Genomic DNA, 23429 nt, shown 5'->3' on the forward strand with positions numbered 1-23429 from the left:
CTGCGCCGGCCCTGCCAGCCAAGGTCAGAGGTCAAAGGCCTGACTGACTGGAACCCCAAGCAGTACAAAATTTCACACACATACACACGCACAGATGAAGGAGACCACAGGAGAACATTCCACAACAGCAAAGAGTCGGGTGGCATGAACATCCTGAGGAAACAACACTCACTTCCTGACAAATTAAGCCAAGCCGATGGCTGCTCGGGTTGATAACCGCCACCGCTGGCTGACCACTGAGTGGCTGAGGTATAGCACCACCTTAGTGTCCGCTCCCGCCCACCAGAATCAGATCTGCCCCACACACGCAGTCAGCCAGCCTAGTCACTAGTCTGTTACCCTCCAGGACAGCCAGCAACGTTGGGAGCCTCAGTGTCCCTAAGGCAGGATGGGCCTCCTACTACTGCTGACCTTCACGCTCTTGTCCAGCTGTAAGACTGCTGACCTTGTAGATTAATCTTTAGGAACAATTTGGATATCTCTTTTTTTTTTTCTGGAGGTGGTTGATTGATTTGTCTCTAACCTGGTACTTTACTCTCTTATCTTGCTCCAAGACTTCCATCCAGGCAGAGTGGTGAACGCACAGCCAAGTAAGTACAATCTAAGATGAATTAAAGACACAAAATCTGGGATTAGATTTGTCTTCACACAGAGACAGTTTACTGAATATCTTGCTCACAAATGTCACTGGTTGGAGCAGAAGGTGGAGTTAAAAACAAGGCCCAATGTTTGTGGAACATTATTGCCTTAAAAAGTTGGAAGACACTACAAGAGAGACGCATGGTCAGTCATTGGAAACAGTCCTGTTTGTTATCAGAGCTTTCTGATCGTTGGTGTCTGTCGGTGGAAAAGCGATGGGAACATGTTGGCGATCAGTTTCACACGCCTCTCTGCCGTGTTGAGTTGGTTGGGGGTGGAAGGCATGAGTCAGTCCGTATCAGTTGTACTTGTAGAGATAGAGGGAATGTCCAGTTGTGATTGTGTAGATTATTCCTCTTGAATGTTTTTAGTGACTGAAGAGGTGAACAATCCATATTTAATAAATCAACTTAATAAAATGTAATGATAATAATATCATTGTAATATTAATATCACTAGGATATGAAACCGACTAGACTTTCTAGGCATTTCAAAAAGTACTTAGAATTAAGTTTACTTACAGTATATGGATCTTTTTTACATCAGATGTCAAAAAGTGAAAACCAGAAAAAATTATAACTAATACGTGCTGATTTTTATATTTTCTTTCCACTTGCTCTTGCAACTCCTCAGATTCATATTAGGGGATGTACTTAATATAAAACTAAAAGTACTCATTCTGCAGAAAAATAGTCCCTGTGCCTGACATATAATTATATACAATATTATTAAGTCGATGCCCTTTTCTCAAGTAGGATATACTGTGTTGATGTGGAGCTAATTTGAACTACTTTTTGGTAGTTCAGTCCACTGGTTCCAAACTAGGGGCCGGGCCCCCTATAAAGGGTCAAAAGATAAATGTGAGGGGTGTTTAAAAGATTTATGGGAGAGAAAAGAAGAAAGTTCTGATACACAAATTGTATGTTTTGTTTTGTTTTTTTTCTTTTCTATGCTCTTTGGACCATCTTTGCTCTTTCATGAAATATTGCATAATTTTAACTCTTTGGGCCTTGAACAATTATTTAAATGAAACCATCTGAGAAGTTTAAAGAGGAAATTTCCCTTTGGTAGAAATGAGTTTAATCTTTAATTATATATTTTATAGATTGTCACATTTAATGTAAAAATCTAAATCTCAAATTTAATTATAGCTGTCAGATAAATGTAGTGGAGTTAAAAATACAATATTTCCTTGTTTTGTAGCATAAAATGGAAATACTCAAGTAAAGTACCTCAAAATTTTACCACACCTGCTGTGACTCATGCCATATCGACAGCCCAGAGTAAATCTCTGCCCTGCACGTCTGATTTTTCTCATCATCAGCCCTGCCAGGTCCTGCTGAATGATGCTGGGTGTGGGCCAAATTCAGCAGGCTCTGAAATGGTGAAAAGTCCCCCAAGTGGCCTGTTTGTCTAACAAAGTGCTTTTCTTGCCATTTTTTTCTTGTTCTCCGGGTTTGTTTACTGCCCCACAACAGCAGCCTGTTGTCCCTGATACTCGACCATATGGGTGATGTTGTCAGGAGGCTTGACGTATGTGTACAGATGCTTTCTGTCTCGGAAAACTCAACTTTTTTGAGATTGGCTTTGAGAGAGGTTCAAAGTGTTCGGATGTTAATGACGCAGTTCGGCTACTGTAATTCATCCGTAAGTAATTAAAAACGTTCTGAAAGTAAACCATGAACGATAACCGTGAATAGGTCAAAAAAGTTTGGTATGAAAAAGGAAATGATCGACTCATGAGGCTGGATCCAGAAATAAAAGTACAAACTTTAAATTGTGTCAATAAGACAACATTTCTGATGTGTAAAAAGACAACCGGGCTGGCTGTCCTTTCTTGTCTTTGACAACTCAAGTGGCCATTTCATACCTGTAAGATCAGTGATCAGTGGGAGGATGCCAAACTCTGAGCCTATCAATGACTCTCTTTATCTCTTCTCCAAACAAGTTGCTTATAATAGCCAAAAAATAATCAAGGTCAGGTCCAGGTGCATAAAGACTCTCCTTTCCTAATTCCATTGTCTGGCATTGCATTTTACAGTTATGCATTCAGCATTGTTTCTTGCGTGAGTTTCATATCCAGTTTGGATGCTGCGGCATGATTAAATTTCATGATAACATAGCAGCTTCCTGAGTGCCATGCTGATACTCAATTTTATGGCAACTACAATAGAAATTTCAGTGCTAGTCATTTCAAATATGCCAGCAAAATGACCATTCAGTCGTGTTGATTGGAACAGGAATGGGAAGTGATTAAAAGGAAATTCTATTCAAACCTTGTCTGTGCAAACTGTGACGCATGTGGATGTAAAAGCTCAAAGGAAGGAGGGGAAAGCTGCACACTCAAGACTCCAATGCAGTCCTTCATATTTATGATTGGGCACTTCTTGCCTTCCTCTTGATAAAAAGCTGGAATCATCTGATACACATATATATTTAATATGTCCTATCTATGAGCCAGCAAAGACAAAATAGAGAAAAACACACAATTAGAAAAAGATTCTTATATTTGGATAAACCATTGAAAGAATAGACAGTAAAACTATCTCCATGTTTCCCCTACAACACACAAGGTTGAGCAAAAAAAGACAAATGTGTCTAAATATACAGTGTACTATATCTGTTAAGTAAAGGTGTACAAATAAGAAGAATAACAGAGAGAATGTTTGCTAAACAGAAAACATTTAGGCGTGTAATTGTAGTAGTAGTTATTTACAATCTTACATACGACATTACGATGCAAACAAAGAACTTTCTCTCCTCTCTCAGACTCTACGCTTTATTTGTAATCATCCAACCAGAAGAAGACATCTGAGACAAAGGACATTTAACTAAAATTTATAGCCCTCAACATTTTGATAAATGGATGAGAAGATTGAACCCACTCTCATTTCTCTGCACTGTAAATATCAAGCTAGTTCCAGGTGTCATTAGCTTAGCTTAGCATAAAGAAAAAGCGTGAAACTGCAATCATAGCTCTGTCCAATGCTCAAAATCCATCTACCTGCACCTCTAAAGCTCATTGATCAATGATCAACACGTTGTATCTGCTTTGTTTAATCTGTATATCTAAAATGACACATTTTGGTTTGACAGGGAGTTGCTGAACTCTCTAAATGCTAATCTCAGCTAAGCTACTCTAGCTCCATAGTTAACACACAGACATATGAGTTTAATTAAACTGTTGAAAACAGTAGAATAAAATGGACCTCGCCTTCAGTCTCATTTAAGTCACAGTTTTTTCTCAAGGAACCATAAAACAATAGTCATAGTGTACCTCAACATGCTATAACTGCACTCATCTGGCTGGGTGGGAACTGTCCTTTAGTATCCTTTGGGCTCTGAGTAGGCACCTCACCGATATCACTGATGCTCAGGAGATGGGTACCAATGATCTTCTAAGCAAATTTACAGACCCGCTGCAGAGCCCTCCGGCTCTGGGCCGTGCACATCCCATGCCAGTTTGTGATGTTTCCAGTCAGGATGCTTTCTATTGCTCCTATATAAAAGCTGACAAGAACTTGGCGCGGGAATTTGCCCTTCCTAAGCTTCCTCAAGAAATATAGTCATTTCTGAGCTTTCTTCACCTGCGTAGAGATGTGAGATGACCATGTCAGGTTCTCTGTGATGCTGATTCCCAGGAACCTGAAACTCTATTCACCTGCTCCACCTCAACTCCACTGATGTAGACAGGAGTGGGTATCTTTATCTTTATCTCCTTCCTAAATAGGCTACATTAATGTCACATGCAAAATTTTAAAACCAAGTAGTAAAATTATAAAGATGTATTTTTTCTATTGTTCTTTGAGTAAATATATATAATTAACCCACATTGAAAAGAGAACATGTTACTGTATATATGAACTCATAGTGAAGCAAGACCATTAAGAAAAAGTCTAAAAGGTCGAATGTAAAAGCTTGGACATAAGGCATCAAAGTCAACCTTTTTTCAGTGTGGTAGATTAGCTTGTACATTAAGTTAAATTAATTTTTTTTATTCTCTCCCTAGCATTCATAATAAAAGACATCACCCTGTCCATCGAGCCCAGTATTAATGTGACTCGGAACACAAATGTGACTCTGAGGTGCAAGGCCATTGTCAGCAGCTTGGGGCAGGAGGTGCTGAGCCGTGAGTACACTATTTCCAAGGACGGCGTGACAGTCTACACCAAGACCACCAGCACCTCTGAGGATCTTCTGTACAGTCTGCGCGAGGCCAGAGTCTTCAACACTGGCAAATATGCATGCAAGATAAAAATCGAAGATAAAGAGAGGACCAGCAAAGCCAAGAAACTCACAGTAACAGGTTGGTTTGTTTTTAGGGATACAGGACTCTCCCTTGTGGTTTGAGAAGTTCAGGTTTATCTGAATGTGTTCGGGTGAAGTTAATGAGTAATTTTTATTTCAAAAGATACTACAGCAATTTTTAAAATGTGTTTAAGTTAAATATCTGTCAATAAGATTGTCCAAAAACATTTTAATTGAATCTGGTGGAGGAACAACTGGATCTGAGATTTTTGCCTTTACACAATTAGCATTTTTATGCAATAATAAATCCCATAGATGTAAGGGGAGAAAATGTAAATAATGTAAGTACATGAAAAGTTTATTTAATATAGCATCTTTCACAGATCCAAGTCACAGAGTGGTTTACAAGAGCAAAATATTAAAAATAAGACCATCAAAAAAACAACAATAAAACATCATAAAAACGGTAAAATAATCAGTTAATAAAACATAAGCAATAACAGACCTTAAAACACAAAGAGACAAACAGCAGTTTAAATAAAGGAGCGTTGGAAACAAAATGTTTGTGCAACATTGGCAAAAGATAGTGCTGTTTAATTTTTGATTACTTCTGAGCGTGTTTCTTGCGTTTTGGGTTTCCAGGCCTGTCAAAACCAGTTCTCTCACTTAACAAGCACGTGGTCAATGAAGGGGAGGAGCTAAAGGCCAGGTGCACAGCGCCCGGTGAGACGGGCTCCATTTTCTTCTTCTTCTACGACAACTCCGAAGAGATCCAAAGGGAGCAGAACAATTCAAACCAGGCAGAGGTCATGATTCGCATCAGCGGGGGCGACCACAAAATTCAGTGTGCCTATAATGTCCTTATAACGCCAGACTCCATCAAGTCTGAGATGAGCAACACCATCAATGTTAGAGTCAAGGGTAAGTAGCATTTTGAAATTGTGGAACTTTTCAAAGCATTGGACCTGTCTAAGGGTGTCTTCGTTGATTGTGTCTCCTTAGAGCTTTCAATCTCACCAGTTTTGGAGATTTTCCCTCAGTACACTGTCTATGAAGGAGACCAACTCAACATCTTGTGCAACATCAGCAACCTCAGTCACAACTCTGACAGTGCCCGACTCTACCTGGTCCAGGGGACCAAGCTTCTCAGCAGTGGAGGCACCACTATCAACCACAGCATGGTCGCACTGGCAAAGGACCCTGGGAAGTTTGAGTGCCAATTAGTGATTGGAAGTGTAGAGAAAGTCACCACAAAGCAAGTTTTAGTGACTGGTGAGTGGACATTGTACAAATTGACGGTCAGCATTAATTATATTCGTATGGAGCCTACAAGTATGGAGTCCCAAAACTGACAAAATATAGTAACATATTATCACTAAAAAATATAACTGAAAACATCGATAAATAATTAAAATTGAGTGTAGAAAGAAATCTAGACCTCTCCAGTAACTTACAGTTATTGTTTCAGTAATAAGATCTTTTCAGTAACTTAGTTATTGGCTAGTTTTATTAAATTACATTATACAAATAATCTGATAACTTTAGCTTAAGTTACAGTGCATTCTTTGATGCAACACTTCTTTGTAAGGCTTAATGAACAGTATAAGCTCTCATGTACTAGATATTCTCTGGATCCCAGTTTGTATTTTGTGCCCCACTATAACTTTTGCTAGGAAGCTTCTCCATATTCACCTCTGTTAATAGTCCTCATGTGAAATATACCCAAAACAAAATACTTGACGGCGGGTGATCGGTACAGCGCATGTGAAACTCAACAAAGATGAGAAGGAAACGACATAGCTACTTTCATACAGTAAAGTTTACTTTTGTTGTCATAAAAATTGGATTATGTGCTGGGCCGCCAATTCAATAGGGCTGTTGTAGACTTTTCGTTCAGAGGGGGGGCCATAGGGGGGTTACAGGGGCACTGGCCCCTGTTGACTCTCCCCAATATGGTTAAGGCCCTGGACATTATATGGTGCAAAGAAACTTGTTGAACGGTGGTGGATAGTTTTGTACAGAACCTGGTGGGGAAAAAATAGAAAGAAAGGCCCTTTTCTCAAAATGAGTTTTTCTCTGGGCCAGAAATCTCCACTTCAGTAGCGCTTACATATAACAAACTTTCCAGTTGTATTCTATTCTATATCCTGAGGGGTTTTTTTACAGAGGGGGTTGTTCATATATAATTCATAGTCTGATGTATATAATAGTTTATTCCTAAAAACATTGCAATAATGGCTGTTGTCAGTAGTGGGGCAGTGATGGAACAGTGGATAAGATGCATGCCTTTGGTGTGAGAGACCCATGTTCCATAAATGTAAATTTATGGAGAAAAGAGATATCCAAAATCCCCTTAATGTAGGTAATCGGCTGGGGACATTTCATTACACCTATGCTGTCTTGCCTTTTGTACGAACATTTGTCAGGCTATATATGATCAATACTTTGGTAATCAGTTTGCCGTGGATTAGAGTTTCAATGTGTGTCTCTGTGACAGCTGATAATGGTATAGATCACCGGCTTTAGATGGAAAATCCATCCATCCATCCATCCATCTCCATCCACTTATCCGGGATCGGGTCGCGGGGGGAGCAGCTCCAGCAGGGAACCCCAAACTTCTCTTTCCCGAGCCACATGAACTAGCTCTGTCTCGGGGGATCCCGAGGCGTTCCCAGGCCAGTGTGGAGATATAATCTCTCCACCTAGTCCTGGGTCTTCCCTGAGGCCTCCTCCCAGCTGGACATGCCTGGAACACCTCCCTAGGGAGGCGTCCGGGAGGCATCCTTACCAGATGCCCAAACCACCTCAACTGGCTCCTTTCAACGCAAAGGAGCAGCGGCTCTACTCTGAGCTCCTCGCGGATGGCCAAGGGATCTCTAAGGGAGACACCAGCCACCCGCCTGAGGAAACCCATTTCTGCCACATGTACCCGTGATCTCGTTCTTTCGGTCATGACCCAGCCTTCATGACCATAGGTGAGGGTATGAGCGAAAATCGACCGGTAGATCTTTTCGCCACAACGGTGCAGTAAAGCGAGTGCAATACCACCCCCGCTGCTCCGATTCTCTGGCCAATCTCCTGCTCCAGTCTACCCTCACTCGTGAACAAGACCCAGAGGTACTTGAACTCCTTCACTTGGGGTAAGGACTTATTCCCTACCTGGAGTTGGCACTCCACCGATTTCCTGCTGAGAACCATGGGCACAGATTTAGAGGTGCTAATTTAGGAGTTCCTCAAAGTGTTCCTTCCACCGCCACCGCATACAGTATATAAGCTATCATGATATTTTAACAATGAGTGTTCTAGCCTTCTCCTGTGCGCATCCTCCTTTGTCTATGAATGGGGAACCCATCTATTAGGTATTCAAAAAGTTTGTTATTTGGGAAAAATAATGGAAATAGATAAATGGCATAATGTATACCCCCCCCCCCCACACACACACACACACACACACACACACACAAAATAGGGATTTCAAATTTGTTTCCGTCTGATAATATCTTACTACATTTTGTCATTTCTGGGGTTCCATACATATCAGTATTTGAACTATTAAATTAATCAATGCATAGAATGACTTGCCGTGTTTTTAAAAATCTATCCACAGAGCTGTTTTCAATGCCCACTCTCACCATGTCTCCTGCTGAAGTCTTTCAAAAGGAAAATATGACCCTAACCTGCAAAAGTGAGAGCTATGCCTCTGAAAGACTCAGAATGGAGGAGCTGACTTACACTCTTGATCCACCCAACAGCCTACTGAGCCCCAGGGATATTGGAGTATTTTCTGGCAAGGCCCTGCAGTATGATTTCAACTATACCTGTGTAGCTCAAGCAAAGGGCATCACGAAACACAGTGAAACCCTTACTGTACGTCCCAGAGGTAAGATTCCTTGATCCCTCTTTCACATGCAAATTTTGACACATAGATTAAGAGTGGATTTAAGGCATGCACCTCATTACATACACGTGTCAGAAATTTTACACGTTGGTCAGTCACTTTTACATAAAGTCACAATGGTGTCCTTTTTAGGTCAGTTGGACCTTTAATAATATAATTTTTTATATTATTTAACTTTATTATAAATTTATTATACTTTTATAATAATAATAATTAAGCATTAGTAACATTTCTGTAAAATGTCCTACGCAGTGCAAATCTACAATGATTAAAGGTTCAGTGTAAGTTTTAGTGACATCTTAGTGGTGAGAGCTGCGAATTGCACCCCCCTACCCTACCCAAGCAAGCAGTATAGCTACGGTGCCTGAGACAGGACAAAGATGTCCTCTATGAGATAAAAGAGATTGCCAGTCAAGAAATTAGGTTTCTTTTAGATATATTAAGAAATTATATAAATTATGTAAAACCATATGTTTTTCTGAATATTATTATTACTTTTTCATTACTAAACAACAGCCACATGAAGTGATGAAGTACTACATGATGTGTCATACTCCTGTAATACATTATTTTACATCTTGGGAGGGTTGGCTCATCTGGACAAACATACCAAAGTAAATGAAGAAATTCTCAAACACTATCACATCTAGTGCATCAGGTATGACCACTGACAGATAACAGGACAATGTAAGGCTCACTGTTTCTGCACCACAGTCCATTATAAACCACAGAATACATGAAGTTTACAAAGGCATAGTCAGGTGAGAATCAAGGTTCCTCTGGCTTTGCTTAATTAGATAAGCAATCTGCAAAAATTACCAAAATGTCTTTTTAAATTTTTTAAATACAGCAGAAACACAAAGTAGTGCTGACGGCCATAATTTTAGTATGTGGTAAAACGGTGCAACGTTTGTAATGGGCTTTTAGCATGTAAAAGTACAAATTACATATTTGTGTGCACAGTGGGAAGCAAAATCCAATAAGTTTTTTCATGCAAATTTGGAAAGTATTCATTATTGGTCACTTGATAGGCACACGGTCTTGTTATATATCACCATTAGCAGTAAAAAGAAATACATGTTTTCCACCAGGGCAGTAAGATGTGAAGTTTAGCTGCTGATCTGAGCTTCCCTGCTGTTACTGTTTCAATACCAATAATATTCATCAGGTGTTTTTCTCAGGAAGGTAAGGGCGCATTTCTGTCCACGTAACAAAGCCATAACAGAGGCTGGAGAAGAACTACATGAAGTTACAATCCAACTACATATTTTTTCTACAAGCGCAGTAAAAGTTTAGCTGGCTGATCTGAGCTCCGATGCTGGAAGCTGCCGTTTTATTGCCAATTAGTGATCAGCTGATTCTCAGGAAGGTAACAGACAAAGTCAAAACAGAGCGCTAGAGAGAGAGAGAGAGAGAGAGAGAGAGAGAGAGAGTCACTACATGAAATTAATCCAACTAACTGTATAAACCACAAGCCAAAGCACAGCGCTGGAGAATAAACCAATCCATCTAACAATAAATGTTTTTCAGTCAGTAAAGGTTTGGCTGATGCTTCCATGATCTAAACTAAAGTTACCATTTTATTGCCAATTAATGTTACTGATCAGCTGATTGTCTAGCTAAGTAACCAGTGCTCTGATAATCTATGCTGCATATTTGATAGGGCCCCTGAAATGATGTTATAATATAATCAAAAAACAGAATATGTCATAATACTGTGAGAGTTATAACTTTATGGGATTGGAAAAGGGAACACATAAGGTTGCATTTTTCGATAGGGCAGAGCGATTTGATCGACTCTGCTGTCGATTTGCGCTATGGTAGCATTTTTCGACAAGGCAGCATAGATCCTCAACACCAGCGAAAGTCGGACACAATTTCTAACCAGCATGCCTTGTTTTAAGTCCAGCATGCATCACATTAAGTCAGCGCTGCACAGCGCTGCATGAGGTCAAACGCACCTATTGTCTCATTCTATGGTCTTTATGCACAGCTGAAAATATGCACTGCATTTCTGTCAATAGATCCTCAGAAATATTGCACACTGAACCTTTAACATAAAGGTGTGAAAGGTTTAAGTAAGGGTTTGCACATATTGGGAAATGCGCTATTCACTCTCTTGCTAAGAGTTAGATGAGAAGATTGACAAATAACCAGGACATAGTTAGCTTAGCATAAAGACTGGAAACAGGGGAAACAGCTAGCCTGGTTCAGTGCAGAGCTTTTGTTCCTGCTGCTATAGGCTTCTTTAATAATTCAATGTGAGAAATGGAGCTTTTATGTAGTATGTACTTGTTTTGTTTCTTACTGATGGTGGTTGTTGTTTGTGTATGTGTTATTTATATTACATCCTGCTGCTGCTGCACAACAAATTACCCCTCGGGGATAATAAAGACTCCTTGAACTTGAACAAACTATTGTCTGTGGGTGAAAAGGCGAGAAAGCTAAATAAGCTTATTTCCCAGAATGTCAAACTTCTGGGAAATAAGTCTTACATTCTTCAGCAACTAAACTGTTGACAAGTTAGCCAATAGCTGGTGAACATAGGGAGCATTAAGCAAATAAAAAGCAGATATTTCCTTCAAAGTTAGTAGAGAGTAAAAACAACTTGAAGACGAGTACATATTGGACATTCACTTGGTGGATAAAACACAACTCCTACCGTTACATCACTGTAGTTTTAAACACAACGCTGTTCTCTGTTCTCCAGAAGTGACACAGCTTCCTTTTGCACACTGCAAGGTGCTAAATATTGTGTCAGTATTGTGCTTCTCTCTGTAAAAGTAACTGAATAAAGATGCAAGGAGCATTCAATGACAAAAGCATAAAGCCAGCTAGGTTAGGTAATTAGGTTTTCAATTAGCGAACAGGGGTTTTGTTTTTTGTTTCACAGACTTTGTCCACAGCAATACACACAGCAAGTGTATTTTATTTGTCTCCTCTTCTTCAGTTTCTGTCTCCACTCCAAAGATCTCTGTGGTTGGCAGGGCAATTCTAGGACAGCCCTTCACAATCCTCTGTCAGTCGGACACAGGCAGCCTGCCGATAAATTACACTCTGTGGAAGGATAACGAACACCTGAGCACAACCAGCGTCAAGCAGTCCTTTGAAAAAGCTATCTTCACAGTCACCATCACCAAGCCTGAGGAAATAAGCAAGTTCATGTGCAAGGCCCAGAATAGAAACAAGGACAGTCCAATCAGTGAAAGATTGACTACTAAAGTCATAGGTAAATATTCAAGCATGTTTATCCATTTTATTTTATTAGTTTATTTTCAATTTGCTTTATCAACAGTGGTCAATAAATCCAGATCAATCATAGAAATGCCACATAGTTTTGATGAGCCACTACAGATCTATGCCAGCTTTATAAAAGGGCGTATAAAGTAGCTTTTGACAAAACAATAACCTCATATCGACGTTTTCATTTTTCAAAGGAACAGTTTGACATTTAGAGAAATACACATATCTGCTGTCTTCCTGAGAGTTAGATGAACAAACATGACAGTGATTTTGAACTAACTCTGCATAACAAAAACAAATGTTGAACCATTTACTTTAACGTAATGAGGGTGTCTGATTAAGTTCTTCTTATATTTTAATGACACAATAAAACCTCACTTTCTATTTGACAGTGTTATCTGATCTCACTACTTTTCCACCACCTTTTCGTCTCCCAGTGCCTCTGACGAACACGACTCTGACCGTCCTCCCATCCCCAGGAGAAATCTCGGAGGGAGATCGTCTCTACCTCATATGTGGTGTTTCAGGCACACCACCGGTCACCTTTAAGTGGTACCGTGAGGGCCGTGAACAGCCACTGCATACCACCACCTCCAATGACAACAACACAGACTACCAAGTCTCTCCGTTGTCCAAGGGGCACAGCGGCAGGTACTACTGCGAGGCTGTCAACTACGCCAACAACGCAATTCAGAGTGAGCGGGTCACTGTAGAAGGTGAGACTGGGGGGAGGGACCCAACCTACTCCAGACTTGCTGTTCTGTGATTGACCCTGACTTTTCTACTTCGTGCTAAAAAAGAATCCTTTATGGAAATGGTGGGGAGCTTATGCTGCACGTACACAAAACAAAAGCTAAGAATCTAGGGAGAGAAATTAAATTTTAAGGTGTCTGCAGATTAAGTACAAAGCCAATTTTACCTTACCCACAATCTTGCTTGTGCCTCCGGCTAGTCCTGACTTTTCCCCCATCCTGTGCAGCCGTGATGTAGTACAACCAGTGCATAGTAAAGTTTAACAGGCTGCTTTTAACCTACAGAGGTCAGTTCAGCAAAATAAAATCTCCACATAATATCTAGGTAGCAGTTACTTTTCAATGGCTCAGTTTATTTTTGCAGTTTGCCTTTATTCACCACAAGCAGCCAACTCACAGCTGCCCATGTTAGATACAGCTAGCTTACAACACACAAGCATAGGCTTTGTGTGTCTGTGTCTGTCTGTGTGTGCATGCTTGTATCTGAGCTCTGACTAGCACTGATCTCAAAACATACCAGGAAGTCTAATACCATCCATACATCCATCGTCAACCGCTTATCCTGCATACAGGGTTGCTGGAGCCAATCCCAGCTTACATGGGGCGAAACGCAGGGTACACCCTGGACAGGTCGCCAGTCAATCGCAGGGGGAAGTCTAATACTTTCTACTGCAATATTTGCACTGTTTTATGGACAGCATTCAGAAAAAGTTTTTAGTATTTCACTTTCAAAAATTTGTGGGATTTGAGGCATAGTTTAAAACAAGACCTTACAGCCAAACTAGCAGTTCTGTGAGGCTGGAATAAAGGCTAAATGGCTTATAGTGCTCACAGTGACAATACTAACCTGCCAATGTATAGCAGGTACAATGTTTAGCATTTATTTTACATTTTGGACTTTAGCATTTTACATTAATGTATAACTTTGCACGCTTTGACGCTGGTTTTTTGCATTGTTTTTATAACGAGTGGTTCGTTGGTGTACTGCTGCTGTGACTCGTAACCATCTATTCATCAGTTAACACGAAACATAAAGTACAGCTGAAGCTCTCATTAGTTTATCAGGTATTCAGGTATAAACCAAAGTACTGGACAAAACAAATTTGACCTGATGATTGCACTAGATAAAAAGACAAGGGATCACCAAAGTGAAGTTATTTCATCCTGACCCTTAATCTGTCTTGAACATTCTTTGTTATCTTGTCCCATTTTATTCCCTCCCCTTTTTTCCCCTTGTGTTTTTGTTTGTCACTGACTTCCCCTTCTTTCTCTCTCTTTCTCTCTCTGTCTCTCTCTCCATAGTGGGCCTGGCGATGTGGAAGAAAGCGATGATCGGGGGGTTCTCTCTGCTCGTGTTGTCAGTGGTGGCGGTGGTGTGTGTGTTGTACTTCAAATCCAAGAGAGGTAGAGAGACCCACAGTCCTCCAGCAAATCAGGCCTCTTATGTCTAACTATGTATGAAAAACCACCTTCCTGCGCCTACTTCCTCCTGCTCTTCTTCTCACCTCTTCTCTCCTGTTGTAGGTAAAAGAGAACCAGCTGCTGAATTGTCAGTGTGAGTTTGCTCCACTACTTGCTTACTCTGAATTTGACAGATAGGCTTCAGTTGAAGTTAGTCACTCTGTATCTAGTTAAATTAGCTGGGTTTGATGGCTGAAGTTTTATGAGTTTTGCGTTTCTGTTCTACCATACTGGCTGTTTTGCATTTTTGTACAATAAAAACTTTTAGATTGATTTCCTACCTCCCTGATAGTATTTAGTTAAATATTAGCATGATATGAAGATTAACTTTCGGAAACTTAAATTCGCTTGAGATAGGCAATACTGGGCATTTTGACAGCTTTGTTTTTTGTGATGCTTTTCCAAATGGAAAACTCACAATTTCTGGTGTGTTCAAGAAGGCTCTGACATCAGCCATTTCACTGTTTTGGAGTCTCTGCTGGTTGTCTGTCAGCCTCACGATGATGACAAGAATCAGGGATGTTACTGCTCCTGGCCAAGAAATAGTCACCAAACCCTACTTTGTTTTTGTACGAATTAAACAAACTAGATATAACATGTTAATTAGTTCGCTTCAGATGTGCCAGTAGGCACATTTTGTTAACTGTTTCCACCTGTCTCTTGACAACAGCTTCATATTTAGCGTACACGCATGTTAGGGGTATCAATCTTCTCATCAAACTCTGCAAGACGGCAAATAAAAAAGAGGCTAATAGTAGGACTATTATTTTGTGTAATATGTGCAAGTCATGAAGGTAGCGTTAAAGGTGCATGATTCTCCTTGGATATTAAAATGTATGTTATGAATAAAAATTGTTGTTTGTTCTGACAATTAGTGGCACTATGGAGCAATTTATTTTTACATTGTTTGTTTGTGCACATGCACAAGGACCCAGTGTACCCACATGAGGCATGAGGGGCACATTACCGATGATGGTTTCTCACTATTTCATTAATATACAGTTGGTGGTAAAGCACCAAGTAATAAAGTATCAATTCCCCAGAAAAATACAGGGAAGATGAAAACTGCCAGCTATCAAACATCGATGTAAACAATTAAGGATTTCATGCTTTAAAAAAATTGCTTTGTGATGGAGGAAGGAAATTAATTTAACACGTTTGTTAGGTCTTCATGAAATACACAATGTGCTTTGGTAAGAAACTCACAATACTACAACATGCAAAACCACCAGTATGGCTATTGAGGTGCGTTATTAGCTTGTATCAGAATTGCTTGCATATAGTTTTTATGTTTTAGATAATTTAGACATTTAGCTAGTAACTTTTCAGTGCTGCCAGAGATTACTTTATTTTCACTGTTTCTCAGAAAGCCTTCAAGCCCTAAATGAGACTCTTTAGCAGTGAATCTAACCCATGGTACAGAGGTTTATACGGCAGCCACAGATATCTTGGTTTTACTATTCTCCTGTAAACTAGACTGTCCTCATTGGTCATCATCTTAACCGCCATTTGTGATTTCTCAGTTCTTAACAATAATAGCATTTTTCCTGCCACAGCAATCAATTTGCATGCAGTGCTCATGTTGTGGTGACCTGGCTACCTTTGTTTATGTAAATGTCTGTGTTGCTTACCAGTTGTAGATAATATCCTGTTCAAGTTTATGTGCAAGCACAATGTATATTTGAGCGTATTGTCTTCGTCTGTCTCTGTCTTTTTTTGTATGTACATCGTGTTTGTGTCTAAGTATGTATTGCAGAGGCAGGAAGATTAGGATGTTGTTAGGATACAGTTCTTCCAGAAGTAAACTCTCAGAGGTTCAAGATGTGTTATGCAGGCAGAAGCTGTTTAAGTAGTTCAGCCATAGCACATGGGATTGGTTGTCAATTCTTGCAAACTGGTTAGAGCTCAAATTATCATCTTCTTCCAGACGCAGCGCCAGTCTATGATGGCATGGAGGGGAGAGTGACCAATGGGGTGCGAGATAGCTCGGCATCGCTTCCCGCTGACATCAGCAACAGGAGCAGCTACAGTATCGCAGCCACAGTGTAGAGATGCTCCACAATGTACAGGACTTGAATCCAATTTTTTATAAACTTTCAAAGAAAAGACTTTAAGAGCAGTATTCATATTCATGATGCCAAGTATCACTGACGAGTTGTCTCAGTGAAAAGGAGGGGCTTGTTTTGAAAAAAATATTAAACCAGGACCCGCTACTCCCTCTCCCCTCCTCCTGCAATCTAGATGGCCTTTGATTTCATACTGTTGCCATGTCCGTGTGATTTTATGTCCTTTATTGTTCACCTGCTGTTTTTGTCCAATGTGCATGTTTAAATAGGTTTGGTGACAGATTGATTTGTATATACATTTTTATCACCATCACAGGAAATGTGTGTATATATTTTTGGTTGATCCCTTGACTCATTGGAAGAGACACTTGTAGAATAAAGAAATTGGTTTTATTTAGAAGTGTGTCAGTACCATTCATTACTAATAGTACTATTCATTCATTCATAGGTCTAAAAACATTTCTATTATTTTCATGCCTGCGTTAATCTTCCATTCAAGTATGTGCTTAGGATGGTGCGACCATCCTAAGCACAGGTCCAAGACAAGAATACCAACATGACGTTGATTCATTTCCTAAAAGGGAATGAACAACAGAGACTCCCTTGAAGAGTTGAAACAATAGAGTCTGCAAGAAACTTCCTATGTTGGCACAGAGCAGGTTGGGGGGGGGGGCATGTTGATAAAACTGGTGGTGTTGGGGAAGGTGGCGCTTACTTTGGCCAGGCAAGTTTGAATGCGTGCAGCAGGCGGAGGAAATTAATCACATAAGCCTTGTTTGTGCTGTGTATGTGATTACATTACCAACTGGGAAGTTGCAATGGGAAGTTGTTTTTGCCAGAGCTTATTGTGCAACTGCTGCTGAATTAACAGCCTATTGTGCACAAGGCAACGGAACATTTCTTTATGTGCCAGATGAAGACTTGAAATCTGTTCCTTTGTTATTGGTTTTATTTTAAGAGTAATAAAGCCTCCACTGAAGCCCATATTGTAGAGATGGGCCACAACAAGGGCTTCTGAGCTATACAGAACAGAATATAATCCTGTTTGTTGACTTTTGGCCTTTTCAATAGTTTTTCACTTTCCTGCCAAGAGTGAGATGAAAAGATTCATAGCAGTCTCATGTCTGACTGCTAAAGTATGAAACTACAGCCAGGAGCTGGTTCAGTAGCTTAGCTTAGCATAAAGACAGGAAAAGATGTAAAAATAACAAATGACCCGACTGTAAAAGGCACGTTGGTTTTTATATGGATTAAACAATCAAGGTAAAACATGTATGAACAGAGTTTTTAGAGATTGGCAAAGAAATTTTATCGTTTTTAGCCGGACTACCTCTTCACCCTGTTTCCAGTCTTTATGCTAAGCTAAGCTAATTGGTTGCTGGCTGTAGTTTCATATTCAGCAGACAGACTTCTTCTCATACAACTTAAACACTGTAGCACAGTTTCACTGTATATGCCATTTCATTTACTGCTGACCTCTTTATACCACTTTGTATTTGTATTTTAGTGGGAATTAGTTATATTGCACAACTTCAGCCTATCTTGACCCAGGTCACCGTTATAAATGAGAATCTGTTCTCACTCGGCTTACCTGGTTAAATAAAGGTTAAATAAAAATTTAATTAAAAAGCTAGAAAGTGAATAGGTATTTTCCAAATATTATAATTGTTTCTTTTGGAATTACTCAACCACACATCACATGTCAGGTGATATTCATACATGTAGCTCTGTAATGTGTTGTTTTACTGCTAATTACCTTTTAAGGTATGTTTCTTTGTTCTAATCGGCGCAGAACTTAATTAAAGTCTGGGTTTAGCGGCTGCCTGATGACCTGATGTCTGTCTTTCTGTTTCACAGTGAGGGTGGACAGAGCTACAGTCAGTGTATGGAGCAAGAGACCACTTGACGCAGGTGAGCTGGGCTTATAGTATGTACCATTATAATAAGACTTTTACTGAAAATGTCTTAGAGTTCTATGAAAGCATGCAGTGTAGCAACTATTGACATTTATGAGCTAATGTTTAATGCTAAAATGTGTAAAAGTTGTACCAGTACAGAAGTGATTCAGTAATGACAGTTCCACAGTAATATCTACCTAACGTTTGCTGATATTAGCAACAATTAGCTGCTGGTTGTACCAAACCAAGTAAGGCAATGTGTGTTCAAATGACCAAGTTTGAGTTTGCTCAACTTTTCATTTGTAAGAAGCAGAATGTGTCGTTTCGTTTTTTAAAGAGTTACATAGTCTTGCTTTATGTGCAATATGTTTCTATACCATTTGTGGGAGGAAAACTCTACCTCTGCCATCTACATCAGCTGACAAGTTTGTTCACTTGCCATGGTGTTTGATCTGTCAACACGCAAGTTCAGTAGCTGCTGTGATTTCATCCATAGCTTTTTTAGGACTTCTTCATGTTAATTTGAAGGAAATTGTAGTTAACTAAACTAACACAACTTAAGGTCCTTAGCATATACAGTAGTCATATGGTTGAAAGCTCCGGAAAAGTAAGTGGACCTCAAGTTGGGACTGTTTTGTCAGAGAATTTTGTTGATGTGTTTGGTTGCAGCCAATGACGAGGAGAGCAGCGTGATATCCAACGAGCCTGATGTGGAGTACACTGAGGTGGTGCATCCCCGGGCAGTAGATCCTGCCAGAGGTAGACACTTTATACAGTAACACACACAGAGGAAAAAAATATATTGTTTAGGGTCCATCTCCTAGTTCATCTTTTTATGCCCGTTTTGTTTCTCCAAACTCTGTTATTTTGATAACGTTTCGTCCCGCTATTTTTAACCATTCTGCACATTCTCTCCTTCAATTCCAAACCTCCTTGCCAAAACCTTTTTTGTCTGCTTTGCCCACATTCCTTTATAGTTGATGATACAGACCAACACTTCCTGGGAGAGGCCAAATTACCCATAATTAACCTCCAAGTTGCTACAGGGATAACTGCTAGGATTTCCAGAACCATTGAAGACCTCATAAACAGGAAGGGTTGAGCTAATTGCCATGCTGGTTTCTGATACTGGCCCCTTCTTCATGACAGTCCTGTGCTAAAGGTCCCAATGGGCTGGAGATGGCAGTTACAGAATATGAAACAACCCGCCTATTTTTAGATTTCTGTCAAGGATAGATCAAACAGACAGTGTCTACTAAACGTTATCTTTTGATGTTCCAGCAGGCTAATATGTTGCTTTTTACATTAACAGCCCCGCTGAGAAAAGGCACAGACACAGTGTACAGCGAGCTCCAAAACTCTCCACATGGTGAGTTTAACTCCTTTAAAGCTGCACTGCTGCAAAATTTTTACATTAACAATGGAAATGACCAAGATGGCCAAGTGTAATTGGGAAAGGGGTTGCTCATAGTGACAAACCTGCACCTTTGCAGTTCCTTTCTTCTGCAGAGCGTTTTAGCATCCACCAGCTTGATGTTTTGGTTTTCCAGTCCTTAACTTTACTGCTTTGGTTTGGTCTCACCGCTCTCACCAGCCTTGTTTTGAGTCACAACGGGCAGCACTCTTTTCTATCCACCTGCCCAAAATTTAGCAGCGTATTTTCCTTTTGTGGTCGGAAACCTAAACAGAGAGAGAGGAGAGTGATAATTGGTCTTGGACTGGTGGTCAGAAATGAAATTTTAATGGATGAAAGAGTTGTTTGTTCTTTGTCTGTTTGATGTGTAAATTGGTAAGTGTTTGCTAACGTTTTTGCCATATCAACTCATAATATATCAATGTTGAATGTCAGTGCTTTTATTACAACATGATAGAATTTGTGACACTTCCAGATCACACCACATATCATTTCTAAAATGAGGTTACCGATGGAAGGACAGTTTACACAGGCCGGCTACAAAACCATTTCCTGTTACTGCAGGCAGGAACTTCCTGTTATTAGAAGAGCTAGATGTGTCTACCAAGTAGTCCATTGGAGTCCTAATAATCCTGTTTAACTGTGACAAAAGTATCCTGAGGTTGTTGAGAGAAGCATCTGTAAGAGTGAGAGGGAATATTCTAACCAATGATTCAGATTACAGGGATTTATGGTTGAAATAAAGGCCTCAGCAGAGGAGGAACAAGTGAGTCAGCAAGGTCCGCCACGTCATTGTAACTGTCAAATGACTAATGAATAACCCTGAGGTCAGCCAGTGAGTGAGCAGGATACACACCCAACATACATTTAACCTGTGACGCTTTTTCCTTTAGGTGCCGCTGACCATCACGACTATGTGAGTAGTTAGCAGCACAATCACACTTCGAGTATTCTTGTTATTATTATTATCATAATACCTGTGTGCTTTTTATTTTTTATTTTTTGCCTGAAACTTGAAAACCATTTCCACTCCATATATTGTTCGTATACTATAAAAATATGCACGCCTAATGTTATGAAGTTTTCTGCATTTGGAAAAAAATATTCAAAGGTTGACATATTTAATTAGATTTTTTTTTTAAAAGACACTTGACTTAATGTTATTGAAACATTTCATATGTCAAATCTGCCAAATTGTTTGTAGATGCAAATACTTTTCTTGTTGATAACTTTTAGAACAATTACATTTAAAAACAGTCCCATAGACATCCATTGTACTGAAATCTCAGCCACTGTATACAGAGCAAACCTAATTTATATTTAAAAAATGCTCTGTATTACACACTGATCAAATTTACGTAAGCTTGTCATGGTGACATGTACATTTTATGACTTATTACAAGGTTTGTAATTCACAAAAGCAATTCCAGTTCTGTTGTTGTAAGACAGCACAATGCTCTGTAATCGTGTCCAGGCCAGCCTCTGTTGCACTAGTTTCTGTAATCAGCATTTTTTTCTGAAAAATTAGGCCTGTTCCTGGAGTTTATTATTCATATTCTAAGCCAAAACAGCATCCATACAGCACTTGCTATTAGAAATTGGAACCTTCATGATTTTAACAAGGTTAAACATTTACTTTGTGAGCACAAACAAACTCCATTTCACCAAAGCCATTCAACTTTTAGTTGCAATCTCTGCTGTATAAAACAGAGTCCTCTGTCCTGCTGTTATAACAGTCACCTCTGAGCTAACCATGACCCATGGACTCGCTCATGGACTCCTCTGACGAGCCATGGCGTTTAACCAGCTAATGGGTAATGTTGTTTGTTGAAGGCGACAAAAAACACGAAATATTAAATAAACAATGATATTAGATTTATTTTTATTTTTTTAAATGACTGTAGTTTTAGTTGTAGTTGTAGTTTTGTTAGTATTTAAAGTCATGAAGCGAGCCACATACTGTTGAGAAAGGCTCAGTTCCAAGGCTGGATTTTAACGTTGTTCCAAATGTCAATGGGATTTCAAATTAATTTTTTGTTTTACTTCTGGAACAGCACCCAGAGGTTCTGGTTTCACTCTGGCTCTGTATATAAGTTAATTATGATGTCATGCTTGAGTTATATAAGGCATAAAATTCTGTGGAGCCCCAATTATGACTCAGCACCTTTATAGAGGACTAACTCCATTCAAATTTAGAAATAGCCAGTTGTGCACACTGATTAACTGTGAATAAGCTCATTATAATGGTACCGTAATGCATTAAAGCCTGATGCTGAAAGTCTCCATTCACTATCATTACTTATGTAACTCAGCTAATATATTAAGGTTAATGAGTTTTCATATAATTATAAACTCATGAAAAAATTGTTACCAGCGCTAATAGCAATCACACTCATTTTCTAAAGGAAATGCTTCACTAGTTAAATCTTAACACTTATTCACATATTTCATTTTTCATTTGTCCAGCATGTAGTATTTCATACAAACATTTTGACCAAACTTAATTCACTGTTGATTTAAGTCCCACTTAGAAAGCAGTCACACAAGTTTTCTTCCCCATTAACTTGAAAAGTGACTTAAATAACAAGTTTTATACAGTAGCTCAATTCATGTATGTTACAAGTTATAAACTAAATTACTAAAACCATCCAGGTGTCCCTGCATTGGCTGCCTCCTGGTCACAGTGATCTTTTGCAGGCCTATAATCCAGAGCGAGAGGGAAATGCTTGTCAAAGTTTCCAGACAAGAACAAAGGCCTTTGGGCTGGGGCTTCCTTCCCTATCGCCTGCTCAGATCAGCGCTGTGACCCAGTCAAATTAACTCCAAGCCCATCTTGGCCAGCATACTGTCCCCCAGCATGCCTTAATCACTGCTGCTCCTGAGTGCTCTGTTTGTCCCTACATGGTGTTAAAGTCATCTGAAGAGAGGAATTTGAAATAATAAGCTGAGGACATGACATCATGTTCTAAAAACTTTCACCGCTGTATCTTTTTGATGACAGATTATGCGGTTTGGTCTGACAATACTCTTATTATGGTTTGTCTGCTCCTCAGGAAACTGATGTTCAGTAGACAATTTGAAGTTTTTATTGTGGGGAAAAAACAGAGCATCCTCCGGCAGTGTGTTATCAGGATTTGCTCCAGTAATAATGAGGATTAGAACTTGGGTAGTTAAGGAGATGGATGAAAACACAGTTAAAAATCTGATTTGAATATATGCAGGTGCAAACGTTTTGCACACATATTACCAGAAGCCACAAAACACGCTTGTTTTTAAAAAAAATCTTCTAATGCAATAGTTTTAAATATCACCTAGCTGTGACAGTGTTTAATGCATCTGATTTGTGTGTCAGCAGGGTTCAGTAGAGTACGCTGAGCTCAACACTGAACAACATAAGATCAGTCACTCCCATCCAGAGGTCAACAACTGCCAAGCCCTGCCAGTGCCCGTGGATTAGTGATTTCCGCCTTCTTTTCTTCACACACCGCTCCTTGTCCCTTCCCACTCCCATTTCTTATTCACACTTTTTGGTAAACTCTACCAAGTACGTTGTCAGTTTCCAATCAGTGAAACAATTGGCTGTAAATATTTGTTTATCTCAATAAAAGCATGTCACATATCCTTACTGTGTTTGGTGGTGTGTTTTCCGTGAAGATGGCATGATGTTACAGCTAAAAAGAAAACAACTGGACTATCACCGTCATCTGTAACATCATCTATTATTGTTAGTTCCTCAAAGTTCCTCAAAGTGCTTTGCCTTGCTACAGAGTACAAACACACCCGAGTTCTTGCATAAGAAGAGGGTGGTGC

At 39.6% G+C, this 23429-nt stretch overlaps 1 protein-coding gene across 5 annotated transcripts; it reads left to right on the forward strand.

Annotated features, from left to right (window-relative positions):
- The first annotated feature begins 273 nt into the window (after window positions 1-273).
- Window positions 274-23244, forward strand: si:dkey-237i9.8 (platelet endothelial cell adhesion molecule). 5 transcript variants are annotated; one of them, XM_038714436.1, is made up of 14 exons: window positions 274-431; window positions 555-590; window positions 4649-4945; window positions 5530-5808; window positions 5890-6159; window positions 8495-8767; window positions 11736-12014; window positions 12466-12744; window positions 14083-14184; window positions 18165-18218; window positions 18875-18964; window positions 19518-19574; window positions 20513-20535; window positions 22975-23244. In XM_038714436.1, the coding sequence occupies exons 1-14, from the start codon at window positions 389-391 to the stop codon at window positions 23074-23076; spliced, it is 2184 nt and encodes a 727-aa protein (XP_038570364.1). In that variant the 5' UTR covers window positions 274-388; the 3' UTR covers window positions 23077-23244. The 5 variants fall into 5 exon arrangements, with proteins under 5 accessions (XP_038570364.1, XP_038570365.1, XP_038570366.1 ...); XM_038714437.1 differs by lacking the exon at window positions 19518-19574 and having other exon boundaries at window positions 275-431; XM_038714439.1 differs by lacking the exons at window positions 18165-18218; window positions 18875-18964; window positions 19518-19574; window positions 20513-20535; window positions 22975-23244 and adding exons at window positions 14305-14335; window positions 16169-16704 and having other exon boundaries at window positions 276-431.
- The last annotated feature ends 185 nt before the right edge of the window (window positions 23245-23429 follow it).

Source organism: Micropterus salmoides, unplaced genomic scaffold (assembly GCF_014851395.1).
Source record: "Micropterus salmoides isolate LMB-PRFRI ecotype aquatic unplaced genomic scaffold, ASM1485139v1 Ms_hic_scaffold_12, whole genome shotgun sequence".
NCBI lineage: Eukaryota > Metazoa > Chordata > Actinopteri > Centrarchiformes > Centrarchidae > Micropterus > Micropterus salmoides.